This window comes from Macrobrachium rosenbergii, chromosome 28 (genome assembly GCF_040412425.1).
Source record: "Macrobrachium rosenbergii isolate ZJJX-2024 chromosome 28, ASM4041242v1, whole genome shotgun sequence".
NCBI lineage: Eukaryota > Metazoa > Arthropoda > Malacostraca > Decapoda > Palaemonidae > Macrobrachium > Macrobrachium rosenbergii.
This window is the reverse complement of record NC_089768.1, coordinates 14230392-14244165: the sequence shown is the minus strand read 5'-3', so window position 1 is coordinate 14244165 and position 13774 is coordinate 14230392. Positions and strand designations below refer to the sequence as shown.

The 13774-nt window shown below is 36.0% G+C and overlaps 1 protein-coding gene across 23 annotated transcripts in view; it reads left to right on the top strand.

Annotated features, from left to right (window-relative positions):
* The window catches only part of per (period), a 221500-nt gene that overhangs the window by 196571 nt on the left and 11155 nt on the right, over positions 1-13774 (top strand). For 22 of the 23 annotated variants that reach the window (XM_067130139.1, XM_067130140.1, XM_067130134.1 and 19 more), the window contains 3 exons: positions 5402-5504; positions 6203-6388; positions 12604-12735. In XM_067130139.1, coding sequence (XP_066986240.1) covers positions 5402-5504; positions 6203-6388; positions 12604-12735 — 421 coding nt within the window. Of the gene's footprint in view, positions 1-5401; positions 5505-6202; positions 6426-12603; positions 12737-13774 lie in introns of those variants that run through there. The other variant, XM_067130141.1, reaches the window with a different exon arrangement.

Sequence of the window (13774 nt, the reverse complement as noted above, 5' to 3'; positions counted from 1 at the left end):
TTTTTTTGCATGACCTGACAATCTTTTTTTATTCTATATATACTTACAAAATATTTCACACAAGCATATCCTTTAGATATTTGATTTCCATGTACTTTTTATACTGTACAGCCAGAGCTGGAATTTGTGTTCTTGCAGTCTAATACATACCTTAGAAAAAGCACTTTCAGACCTTTTTGGGTATAATTATTTTTTACTTTTCTAGTCTTTCTTTGAAATGGGAGTACAGTATCTTGTCCTGATGCTCTCAGATTCCAGTAATGTCAACTGACATCAGTTTAGTAATAGACAATTTTTGTTTATTTTTTAGTACAAGTTTAACTTTTTCTTTTAGTTGTGTTCCATTTTTTAACATAATAATATAAAGTACTGTAAAGGCATTCAACTGGAATATTGACACCTAGTCAATGGAGGTCAGACATTAATTAGATTTGTATGTATAGATCACGCATAACCCAGCCAATTCTCTGTGTTAGTTGGAATATAAGGAAATTATACATAGCTCCTAAGGGGCATCATATCACTTGATGTGTTTATAGTTAGGTCTAGTCTACATTTTTCTTGCCATTAGAATAGAGTTAAAATCTACAAGTACAGTACTCAGATTTCCTATCTTAGATAGCTCTACATGTATATTTGTAAGCAACAAGACTACAGTCAAGCGATGGGGTTACTTGGGACTAACATTACCACCTAGTAGAAGTAAAGATGAAGGCATTAACATCTGATTGTTTCAAGTTACTCTTAGTCCTCATTTGGCCTTTAGTTATTTGCAATAGCAAAGCCAGCAATTCCCAGACAGGGTCCTTGGGGAGATAAAAAAGCAATAGGTTGAGTATAGCTATAAGTTTTTTAGAATAAAAGGCTGTTAGCAGACTGTGAGCCTTTTATTCTGTAGAGGATGGTGATGGCGTCTCCCTTTCTTCGATTGAGAACAGACCCATGCCAGTGAATTCTACTGCGGTCCTTGGGAATGCTGTAAGTGACTGAATATATCATGTACAAATCTGATTGGAGATTAACCCTTTGTGGCCAAGTGATATATACTGTGTGTATATATATATATATATATATATATATATATATATATATATATATATATATATATATATATATATATATATATATATATATATATATATATAGGCAGTCCCTGGTTAACAGCGGGCTCGGTTAACAGAGATCCAGTTTTATGGCGCTTGTCTAGTGACAAAAATCGGCAATTTTCGGCGCCAAAAATCGCCGATTTCCGCTTATCGGCGCCGATAATTGGGTATTGGTGCCGATACATACCTAACAGAGGCGACGATAACCGAAAATCAGTGCTTTTCGGCGCCGAAAATCACTGAAAAACCGCCGAAAATCGCCGATTTTCAGTTAGCGGCAATTTTCGGTTATCGTCACACCCTCAGAAACAGAACCCCACTGATAACTGGGGACTGCCTATATATATATATATATATATATATATATATATATATATATATATATATATATATATATATATATATATATATATATATATATAATATATATATATATATATATTTACTTATAGGTTTGGGGTGGATTCTGGGTCACATACATATATGTTCAAGATTTTGCACCATACAGTTTGAACTAATTTTGCTGGAAAAGTGCTCAGATCACTTCCATGGGCCACAAGTAACTTCCGGCAACTCTACATGACAAATCTAGTAGCTCAGTAGAGGATAGAGGGAGATTAGTTTGACTTGAGATGTCATAGGGGAATGTACTGCAGCTCCCCATCCCAGGATGTCTTGTAAATATTTTTCAATAAACATACTCGGAACTTGTTACTGATTTTAGTTCTTATCTGTTATAATATTGTGTGAGCTGTAATTATAATTTTTAAAAAAATTAGAAAAAACACTTATAACTTGATAAAATTACCATATTTTTATGAATGTCTTTTGGAAAAGAGGCCCCACACTGGGTTGGAAGAATTCACTTTCAACTTCCCCTGGAATGTACAGAAAAATTTTTAGAATTTTTTTTTCCTTATACCATGTGCATATGTATATATTCCTCTTTCCATTGATATGTGTTTTTTTTTTAATTAGCCATCCTTAAATTTAGCCCGGTCTAGGGGTGTGCTTAATATATATTTAGCCCAAACTGTGAAGGTTAAGGTAATCGCCTAAATCTGTACTCAGATATGTACATGATTTATTCAGAGTCAAGTGGATAACCCCTGGGACCACAGTAGAAACCACTGGCATGGTATTGCTCTCACTGGAAGAAAGGGGGATGCCATAACTTCCCCTAATCAAGAAATCCTATTGTTTGTGCCCGAATCAGTGACATCATTTGTATTTGGAGCTCTGGATACATCTCTCAGTCTATTTATTAGTTATTGTAAGGGTAGCTCTCTCTGTCTCTCAATTGTAAAGTTGCTGTTACTTTGGACTCTTGTCTTATACTTCTCCTCTCTGTACTGTACTGTTTTCTATATACAATTTTGTATACTAAAATTTAACCAAAGTAATAATTAATAAGTAATGGCTTTAAAGTGTGTCTGTTCATTTAATGTATTTGAATTATTTTTCTTTGCTTTACAACACATTTCATAAAAATATTAAGCTAATAATAAGGAGGGGACATCTTGGACTTCCCCTAATATGCCTTTAATTATTTTTCTTTATTTCTCCTGTTGTTGTAATTTCTGGACTGCATATTATCCCAGCTTGTAAGTAGCTTTTCAGTACAGTACTGATACCAACATACATGCTTTCAGACAGCTTTATGTGTATTTTGAAATTAAATACTTAATTAAGTTTTGTAATCTCAAGCGATCTGTTGAATTTTAACAAACAAAATGCTCATTGGTGTTTTTGTTTAGAATGCAGGTTATGATAATATGAATTTTTCGGTGCATTGTAAATGCCACCCATGAAAATTCCACCCACGAAAATTTCACCCAGAAAATTCCACCCACAAAAATTTGACCCATGTAAAACTCCACCCATGAAGATTCCATCCAAGAAAATATGTTAAATGTAGTATTTAATACAGGGTTTCACCCACTTATTACTTATTTATTATTTGTTTAATTATTTTCAACCACGAGAATTGTATCATTTAACTGTAAACAATTCTGCTGCTGTTTAATTATTTTAAACAACCATCTTTTTTACATAATGGTATTTAGATTTAGACTCATCTTTCCTAAGATTCCATCCATGAGAACAGTAAAAGTACATTCTCTTTATTTACTGAAGCCTTAAACAATGGTCCTAAGATTTATTACAAGTGAAAAGAGAAGAAGGAAATTGTGTGGTGAGGAAAACTATGTATATGAGAAGCATCGAAACAATCCTGCAAAAACAAAAACTTACTGGTGATGCAGACTATTTTATAAAGGCTGCAAGGCCTGTATTCACATGACTTACAACTGTAATGAGCCTACATTGATTTATAGTTCTGGTAAGCATAATCATCCTGCTTCACGAGCAGAAATTCAAGCAAGAGTTGCTGTGAGTTCAATGAGCGATACAGTCTATGCAGGATGTGGAACATCGATAAGGGAAATAATTGTGAGTGCCACTCAGCCCCTAGAGGAAGAAACAGAATCAAACCTGCAAAGTTTGTGCACCCTTTCCCGCAATATTCAGAACTGGAAATGGACTGCTTTGGGGATTCCTGCGCTTCCGACATGTCGCACAGGATATGAAATTCCAGATTCATTAAAATATCTTCCTGATGGATCGCTTTTCTAAGCATATGATAGTGGCATAGAGGACTCGGACCATATTCTGATATTTGCAGTGGGATCTGGATTGGATGATTTATCAGCAAGTAACATATGGTCCTGTGACAGAACGTTCAAAGCTTCACCAAGTCTCTGGACCCAGCTATTCTCAGTCCATTTTGTTTTTAAAGAAGGGTGTTTCCCTCGTATTTTTGCTTTGTTGCCTAATAAACAAGAGGCCACCTACTGAAGACTTTCATCAGCTATTTGTGATCTGTGTCCAAACAGTCAACCAGTACAGTGCATTATGGATTTCAGACTAGCTTTGTGCAATGCCTTCATAGCAGTGTTTGAAAGTGATGCTATATCAGGATGTTTGTTTCATTTTGGTCAGTCCTGCTAGCATAAAATTTGCAAACTAGGTAAAAATGTACAATACAATACAGACCCTTCTTTTGCAATAAAAGTGAAATGCTTTAGTGCTTTGACATTTTTACCCATTCAAGATGATGTTGATGCTTTTGAACTTCTTTCCGATGATGACGATATACCGACAGAATTTATTTCGTATTTTGAACAAACTTACATTGGTGTTGAGCCCGGAAGAGGGGAAGGCAGATGAAGAATAGAACCTCTTTTCCCCTCAAGGAATATCGAATGTAAGAGAATGTACTCTAAATGATGAACCAAGGATGAACAATCATGTTGAAAGTTTTAATACTGTAGTACTCTAAGAGCCTCTCTAACAAGTGTGATCCAGATTTGTGGGCACTTTGTTCTGCACTGCAAAAAGAGGAAGCTTTTACACAAACAAAAATGGTTCATTTAAGATGAGATGCCTCCCAGAAAAGAAAAAATACAAGTCTACAAATGAAAGACTAAAAAATCTTGTTGAAAATTAACAGCCATAATGTACTATGGAATTTCTAAAAGGTATAGTGCATAATTTGCATTAAAAACCATGAAAAAGTATTACAGTATATCATTTTAGATCCGTTTGTTTTAAACTCATTTTAAACAATTAAAAAGCATTTATATTTTAAGCATTTATATTTTAAGAATGAAATATATGTTGGACATCATATGTTTCTGTATTCTGTATTAGTTTCTATAATTTCTATATTTTCTTGGGTGGAATCTTTGTGGGTGGAATTTTACATGGGTGAAATTTTTGTGGGTGGAATTTTCTGAGTGAAATGTTCATGGGTGGAATTTTCGCAAGTGGAACTTTCAGACCACTGAATTTTTCAGACACTCAGACATTATTACAATTGGAATACACATTAAAAGCCTTTGCATATAATTTCCATAGTCACTCCTTTGTTTGTTTGTATTCTTAGGGTTTATGTTGTTTTCCTTTTTGAATTATATTCTGTATTTGAACATTTTTTTCTATTATAACTCAATGAGATTATTATTTGTAGTATTTTTAATTGTAAACAGATATCTTACAAGCAATTTTATGTCTTGCAGCTGGTTTTAAGACTTTTTGCACGTGTACACAATTCTAAATTTAATTTATTTAAACAAAGAAATAATGGTAATGGGTTGGTAGATATTAATACCATACTTATGTCTTCCATTTTCACAGAAGCATTATGACTGGTAAGGCTAATATTGTCTTGTGAGTGAATGGGGTATAGTACAGATACCTATTAACAGTATCATTAAATGAAACTTCCTTTCCAGCGATATGGTAATGTCTGCTTCAAGTTCAAACTACTCATCAAGGGAATATAAATCTACTGATGACAGCATGCAAAATATATCTGAAAACTCTGAAAATAGTGAGGTAAGATTATTTTATTACCTAAAGTTATTTAACCAGGTCTTTTCGTCAAATCTGTAGACTTTTACTGGGCTTTCATCAAGAATTCAGTCTTCAGATTGAACAGGAAGAGCTGATGTTGTACTGCTGAAATGAAGGAGAATAGGGGTTGGTTAAAAGAACCTTGCAAGGAGCCTTTAATATTCCCTATTATACTTTACTGGAGGCATAAAATATGGAGTATCCCCTCCTACTAGGGTGAGTGTAAGGAATGGATAAGGTTTCAGGTTTCAGTTTTTGGTAATACAGTACAGTAGTTAGTTTGAAAGATTAAACCATCAGAAGTGCTCATGACCTTTAAAGGTAAGTATGAGAAGTCTGTCCAATATTGTTGTTCTTTCAAGTGAATTAGGTATCTAGTCCTGTACTTTCCTTAAGAACTACTGTGGCAAAATAGGTGTCCAATTGAATTTATGCCTAAGAATTGCATTAAAAAATGCCATTGATCACTTTTAAACTTTGTTAGAAAAATATCTGATTATTATCATTAACATTTTGTTTTTATTAGTGAAGAGGATGTACAGCAGTTCATTTGGAAGCCTTATGTAAATTAAATAAGCCATGTTGAATGAAGGTGATATGTAGTTATCAACACTAGAAATATTATTTATAATTTTTAAAGGTTTTATATTTATTAATAAAATTTCTTCTTCACATTTTAGGCATCTCATTCAGATGCAAGATGGAATATACCTCGCTCAAAATGTCCTCGCCCTATTTTAAATGACCCACAGTGGTTAGAAGATGTAAAGGTGACCCCAGAACTTTTGTACAAATACCAGCTAGAAACTAAGGAACTGGTTGATGTTCTCAGACGTGATATGGACATGCTGAAGAGAACAAAGCAGGTAAGATGATATGGACATGCTGAAGAGAACAAAGCAGGTAAGAATGTATTCTGTTGTCTGAGTATTAAAATGACGAGATAATTACATCTATCTTTCCTGGTTTGGCTAACTATAAACATCACATCCTGTCTGAAATTAGTCTGAATATTTGTGTATATATGTAGGTGTGAATTATGTTTGGAACCAGTGTTGATCACTTCAAAAAATGATACAGAAAAAGAATTATTGTTTTGTTGATTGCTCTTGTTTTGCATAACCAGATGTACTGCCATTTCCTTCATGGCTTTTATCTGGGTTTGAAGTCCTATGTTTTTGAAGCAAAAACTTTTCATGCCTACCACAAGTTAATTAACCTTTCCTAGTTATGAGAGCTCTATTGAAGGAGTTAATATACCTGATGCTAACTGAAATATAAAAATTTACTGTATGTACTTCCAAAAAAAAATTAGGTAACGGAAAGAATAACTAATTTGTATGAAGATTGCAGTAAATGAAAACGAAGTAAATTGAAGTACTATACAGAAAGAAAGATATCACAATTGATATGTGCTACCCTAGTGGGTCCGGTTAATTTCTTAATAATAATACATACGTACTGAGAAGAAAGGGACAGCGGATTGCTGTTGACTCAGTACAAAAAATCAATAGTCAGATTGAAAAGTTTGCAGGTACTCTCATAGGTGAACCTAATGTACTGTACAGTATAGTCAATGTAGTAATTTAGATGTTATTTAAAGAGGTGTAGAAAATGGGGAGAATTTTAGTTTATAAGACAGGGTAATTTTAACAAAATGGACTTGAAGTTAATATGGTACAGGAAAGAACTTAATGCTAAATAAAGGGACAAGAGAGAAAATATATCATGGAAAATGTATGCTGAGTATGTCAAGGACCTTGTTAAGGGAAGTAAGCTATTAAGGTTTCCTTTTTGATGTCGACTTGTTTCAGCACAGGTCTAGCTGAAGAGATCTCTTATAACACTTGCCAGCTGGATTAAGTAGGGAGGTACACCCAAAGTTGCACTGGCTGGTCTGTGTTATTTAAAACTACAGTATCTCTGTTCCAGAAGGAGCACTTCATTTGTTTGACTTTTGTCTATGCCAGGTGTACAGTCAATTGTGAATGGTAAAGAATGGGCATTCTGTCATTTACTTTCTCTCGTTTACTTGTCCAACAAATGTTCATTTTGAGCTATGATTAATCCAGAGACCATCACCTTTGTGAATACTTGAAACTCTAGAGAAGCTGTGCTGACTTATCATTTCCAGTCTAAAGAATGTCAGCTGGATGATTTGCATAACTTAAAACATGTCCTTGAGTTCAGAAACCAGGTTGTTAAATTCCAGTAGGACATTGATTAAGATCAGTAAAAATTTGATTTGGACACAACTTTTTAACCAAACTTTTCTAGGACCTTCCAGTGAAAAATCTTTGGCACCATCATTAGCGTATCAAATTTAATATGTACCATATAGCAAGGAGGGGATCAGAATTGTGAATTTATTGAAAATGCTTAATTTTTTGTTCTGTCAGTCCCACTCTCTCCTCACACCTTAGTTTGGATGAAGAGGTATCCCCACAAAGTAAGGAAGCAGTTTTGGGTTTTTGACAAAAAGAGTTTGATTTAACAGACCTCATATTAAAAGCAAGGGTCAATGTTTATCATGGCGATGTACTCATAGCAAGCATTACTCCGCTAGATAGTGATGTCACAACTCTTTCAATAGCCTAGGAAATAAATTTGGCTCTCTTAATAATGAAACTAATAGTTTCAATGATATATTAGTTACCAATGTAATAATAGGAGCCATAGCACTTAAATAATTGCAAGAAGTTAACGATAATTTGAGTTATACTACCATCCTATGTATTATGGGTGTTACTTTAGTGTCAATTGATTAAACAAGTTTTAATTGTGTAGAATCACATTTCATTGAGTGTTATTTAGATAGTAGAGGTATTCATCCTATATCATATTGATGGTACTTTAATGCTGATTTGTTAAGCAAGTTTCAATTGCTTGGAAACATCTCACTGAGTGTTATATAGTCAGTAATAACTTAAAACAGCACCAGTCAATTTAACATGCTTATATGGTATTTTAGTATAGTTTTTATGAACTATTAAGAGAATTCTTTGTAATTGGTTGGCCTGTTTTATGGAGCCCTGGGGGGACCATGATGGTGTAATTCCTTTGAGGACGAACAGCGGCTACCAAAAATAGGTTTTCATACATCAAAACTTGTTTTATTATAAAAATACACTAGTCTGCAAATGTCAGAAGTAACACTGAAATTTGGATTGAACTTATAAGCATAGACATGCTGAAAAAAAGAAATAGTAACCATTTTAAATGTTGTGCCACCCAATATAAGTTTATACTGGTGGTATTTCAAGTTAGATTTGCTAGGTTAGATCTTAATGAAATACCAGAGCATTCCAAGGCTGTATTATATTATTGTAATACCCTAAGTCATGCATATCAATCATTATTGTGTTGGCTGATGAATTGGGTGTCAAGGTAGCACATTTTTATATTATTATTATTCAGATCATGAACCCTAATCATTTGGGATAAGCCCACAGGGGCCACTGACAGGGAATTCAAGCTTCCAAATATGGTGTTTATTAGAAAGAAGTAACAGAAGGTAATGGGGAGATACAGAAAGGGGAGTTCTGTTATTAGAAAGGAAAAAATAAATTAACATACAGTAATAATAAATAAATAGATAAAATTTTAAGTTATTAAAATACAAGGAGAACTGTTTGTGTGGCAATTGCTGACACTTTCGTCAGGTGTATCTCAAAAGTAAGAAGTGAGTCAAAAGTTACACCAAGAATAGTTAAAGCTTCAGACTAATTCAGCAAAGTCCCATCCACCTGAAGGGGAAGATGGGGTGGAAAATCTGTACGAGATTTGCTAATCTATATTGTTTTTGTTTTACTGGAGTTCAGCCTCATACCCCACCGAATATACAATTCATTAATCTGCTCCATGTCACAACTGAGAGTAAATCAGCTTCATTTCTCATAAATGGAGACTTCATAACTTATTTCATATGATATAGGTTTTTTTTTGGCAGGATAGAGAGTGCTCTCCCTTATTTGTTAATATATAAAAACTAGTGGAATGTGGTAATAGTATCTCTTGTTTAATCATAATTTAAAGGGATGACACCAGTACAGTAATAATATCATCATTGAAAGAATGTCACTCTCTGATTTTATCTTACCCAGTTGTCACAGCCATGTACTTACAACAATGTCAGTCTGTTTCATGCTGGTGCATGTTTTGCTTATCTGACTGTATCTCATGGTTTTTGTCTTTTCTTATCACCAAGTTGCTAATGTGCTAAACCCAAATGTTGCTTTCCCCACTTTAAACATCATAATCTGTTGTTTGGGAATGGAACTGCACACACCACCTGCCATAAACATAGCCTTACTAGTATCAAGTTGAGTTTAGGTAATTTTTGGACATGTGCAAAATAAGCTCTTGGCAGTGAACCATGAAGGAAAGGTTTGATTAATAACCCTTGGTTCCAAAGTTTCAGAGGGAGCACAGGGGGAGGAGAGTACATCTTCCTGGCAGAGCTCAGGCCAAGAGTATTCCTCTTGGTTTTCAAACAGATTCCACGTCCTGGCCATTATGCCAAGATACTGGAGTTGAAGATCTCCCTGTATGTCTTCTCCTATAGAGATCAAGAGTCACATTGGGATAGATGCCCCAATATTTGGTATGAAGTGGACCTTGCCACTGAACTTTTCTCTCTTGAATCTGGGAGACCCAGGGGCACTGACTTTGTTTTCTCTTGAGAGCAGTCCATTGAAAGAATATCCAGGCTTCCCCAATGAATAACATGATGTTGAGGAGGACCCTGATAGGGCCACCCTCCTCTCCCTAAAGTACTTTTTTACCCATGCAATAAACTGCTGTTGAGGAGGACCCTCATAGGACCACCCTCCTCTCCCTAAAGTACTTTTTTACTCATGCAATAACCTGCTGTCAAGGAGGTCCCTCATAGGACTAACTTCCTTTCCATAAAGTACTTTTTTTACTCAGGCAATGAACTGATGTTGAGAAGGAACCCAGTAGGGCCCATCCTTCTTCCCTCCTGAAGTTCTTGCCCCTTCCAGGGGCTATGGCCCTTCATTTGACTCCCAAGCCTTTGCCTGGCAGTGACAGTGTGGCTACCCAGGCCCAAATTGCCCAGGATAGTATACCTAATTACCTGATCCTGTCTGAGGCTTGTTAAGAGTTTACAAACAAGATAATGCACATTATCGGGGAAGCCCTCAGTGCTGAACACTGCTACATCAGAGATGCTGTTGAGGATTCCTGATAGGAATTCAAAACAGCTCCGAACACTGAGTTGAAGGTCATCTCTAAGACTTTTTCAAGTCCTCCGAAAAGGGACTTGAAAGTCCTAAAAAAACCACCTATCCAGGAATTCATCCTTGCGCACAAAAGGTTCCTGGCAGTGGGCTAACAAAAAGTCCAAGGCTAAAGAGAAATTAAGTCTTGCATACATAGATCCCTTTGGGGACGAGACTCACGGAGGTACGATCTGTATCTTCATAATTTTGACTGGTTCCAATATTGTGACCAGTTTTAAAGCGTGTAACCTGGGCGATCAGTGACACTAGTAGCTGCCCATGATACCAGTGCTGTGCTGATAACCCTTGGTTTGATGCCTCATTGTTTATCCTTGCAAGGCTCCACCTCTTTTCTGTCCTTGCCTCACCCACTATTCAGAAAGCAACTACAAGGAGGCTCTCAGAGCCTTCTGGGACTGTTTTGCCTGTGGTTGCAAAGACGTTTTTGCAAACTTTTTGGTGGCGTTCTGTGATTTCATGGAGTAGCGCTCAGGGCCTACAAAGAGTTGTGTGCTGCAATATCTGGATGACTACTGCTGTCCAAGTACTTTCACCATTCCATGAGGGACTTAGACTGCTTCTATTGATGTAAAAGAGAGATAACACATGGCAGCGATGACTTGTATCAAGAGGTCAGGTTCCAGCTTAGCCTCTCTCAGTGCAGTCATGCCTATCCTATCGATGGCTTAGGGAAAAATTGGCACTTGTCTACAGTTCATTGTATGGGGTCACTCCATTGAGGTGGCAGCTGTCTTGACTTAGAGGATGCTATAGGAACCATCTTTCAAATAACTGTTAAATTGCTTCGACATCTGGAAGTGGACCTGTTTGCCACACACGAAAACCATCAACTTCAGTGTATGTCTCTAAACCTGGTCAGTCAGTTACAGGCAGTCCCCAGTTAACAGTAGTCCCGGTTAATGGCGATCTGGTTTTACGGCACTTATCTAGCAACAAAAATCGACAATTTTCGGCGCAAAAAATTGCCGATTTCCACTTATCAGTGCCAATAATTGGGTATTGGTGCTGGTACATACCTAACAAAGGTGCCAGTAACCGAAAGTCCTGTAGAAAAGAAGGTAGTAAAAATGAAGGTGGGTAAAAATGACTCCTTTGAGGACCAACAGCAGCTGTGCTATCAAAAACCAGGTTTTGACAAAGGAAAAAGCTGTTTGGCAGCTGCTGTGAGTCCTCAAATCCATCCATTTTCCCTGATGAAAAGGCATGTGGTGAGTATTGTTTCTTTCACAGACTTGGCAAATAGTGGAGATCTTAGCCAGTCTGTCTGCTGTTATCACATCTGTGTGATAAGGGTGAAGGAAAAGTGGGTTATCACTGTAGGCAAGGGAAAGAGCTGTCTTGCCTTGAGTCCTTTTATACTCTGTCACTGTCTTTAAAGGCACTATCCTGGCCAAGACCAAGTATGAGAGAATTCTTTGATATTGGTTAGTCTGTATTATGGGATAGTTGGGGGGACCATTAGAATACTAACTCCTTTGAGGACTCACAGTGGCTACTAGAAATAGGTTTTTCCTTTGTCAAAACATGTTTTTTTTTCAGAAAATTTGTTTTGTTAAATCATGGTAATAGGATACAGTATACTGTACAGTACTAACTGGGAAAACAGGTTACAAGTCTTATTACAGTATATACAATATATTGAATTAAAACTGCAAATGATTCTCATACCCCAAATTAATAGTTTTGCTTAGATGAAATTATAAAATTTCCCAGTAAGATTTGCATGCTGATTTAATGATCGTATTTTTAAGTTATTTGTTGATTTTACCACTATAAAGTCCTAAACTTCTAATACTATCTTTTATACTCTTTACCAGCCCTCTTTGGTGGATGACCAGCTCTCGTCTTTATATAATGAGCTTGAACTGGATGGGTCAAACCCAGATTTGCATCTTGAAGAAGGTGTTACATCATCCTCTGGAGAGGAACAAGCTGGACCATCTGCTCAGGTATGTCCTATGATTAAATATTAGCCCTATTAGTTAAATGGCACTATTTTTTCAACCATGGAATTTATATTAGCATGACTGCATAAAAGCTCTGTGAATTTTGGTGAGACTTGATGAAAACAGTAATTCATCAACTTCATGAAATGTTCAAGTCCAGATGGGAATTAATAAAAAGTAGATTTTTCACCATGCCAACCCTTCAGTATCTGTCAAAACTTTCAATTCACTTGAGTCATCAATGTTTCTGGTAAGTTTCATAAAAACATTAATTTGTTCTCAAGACCTTTCATTAAAATGTAGACATGCAGATACTGGTTAAAGTAAATGTGCCTAGTGTTATAGGATTATCATTATTCCATGTAAGTCATAACGTAACTTTGAATTAAATGAAATTTCACTAATCATAACTTTGAATTAGATGAAATTTCATTAAGTATACAGGCAGTCCCTGGTTATTGGTGGGTTTGGTTATCGGCAATCTGGATTTTCGGTGCTTGTTTAGTGATGAAAATCGGTGATTGTCGGCGCCAATATGCGCCAATTTCCGCTTATCAGCACTGATAATCTTGTATTGGCACCAATACATACCTAACAGAGGCGCCGATAACCGAAAATCAGCAATTTTTGCCTATCGTCACGCTGTCAGAATGGGACCCCCACTGATAACTGGGGACTGCCTGTATGCAAGACACCTGAGTTGAACCAACTGCAATTTCACTAAGAGTATGCAGGACACTTGAGTTGAAAAGGATTAAACTCAAAATTGCAATGGCCCTAGTAGAATAGGAATAGAATATATAATTTAGGCCAAAAGCAAGCACTGGGACCTATGAGGCCATTCAGTGCTGAAAGGAAAATTGAGAATACAAGGTTACAAAGGTGTAACAGGAAGAAAACCTCACAGTTGCACTGTGAAACAATTGCTAGAAGAGGGTGGATAGTAAGGCAGAAGAAAGAATATGAATGAAGGTGCAGTAAAAGGAATGAAAGGGGTTGCAGCTAGGGGTTAAAGGAACGATGCATAGAACCTTAAGTAATG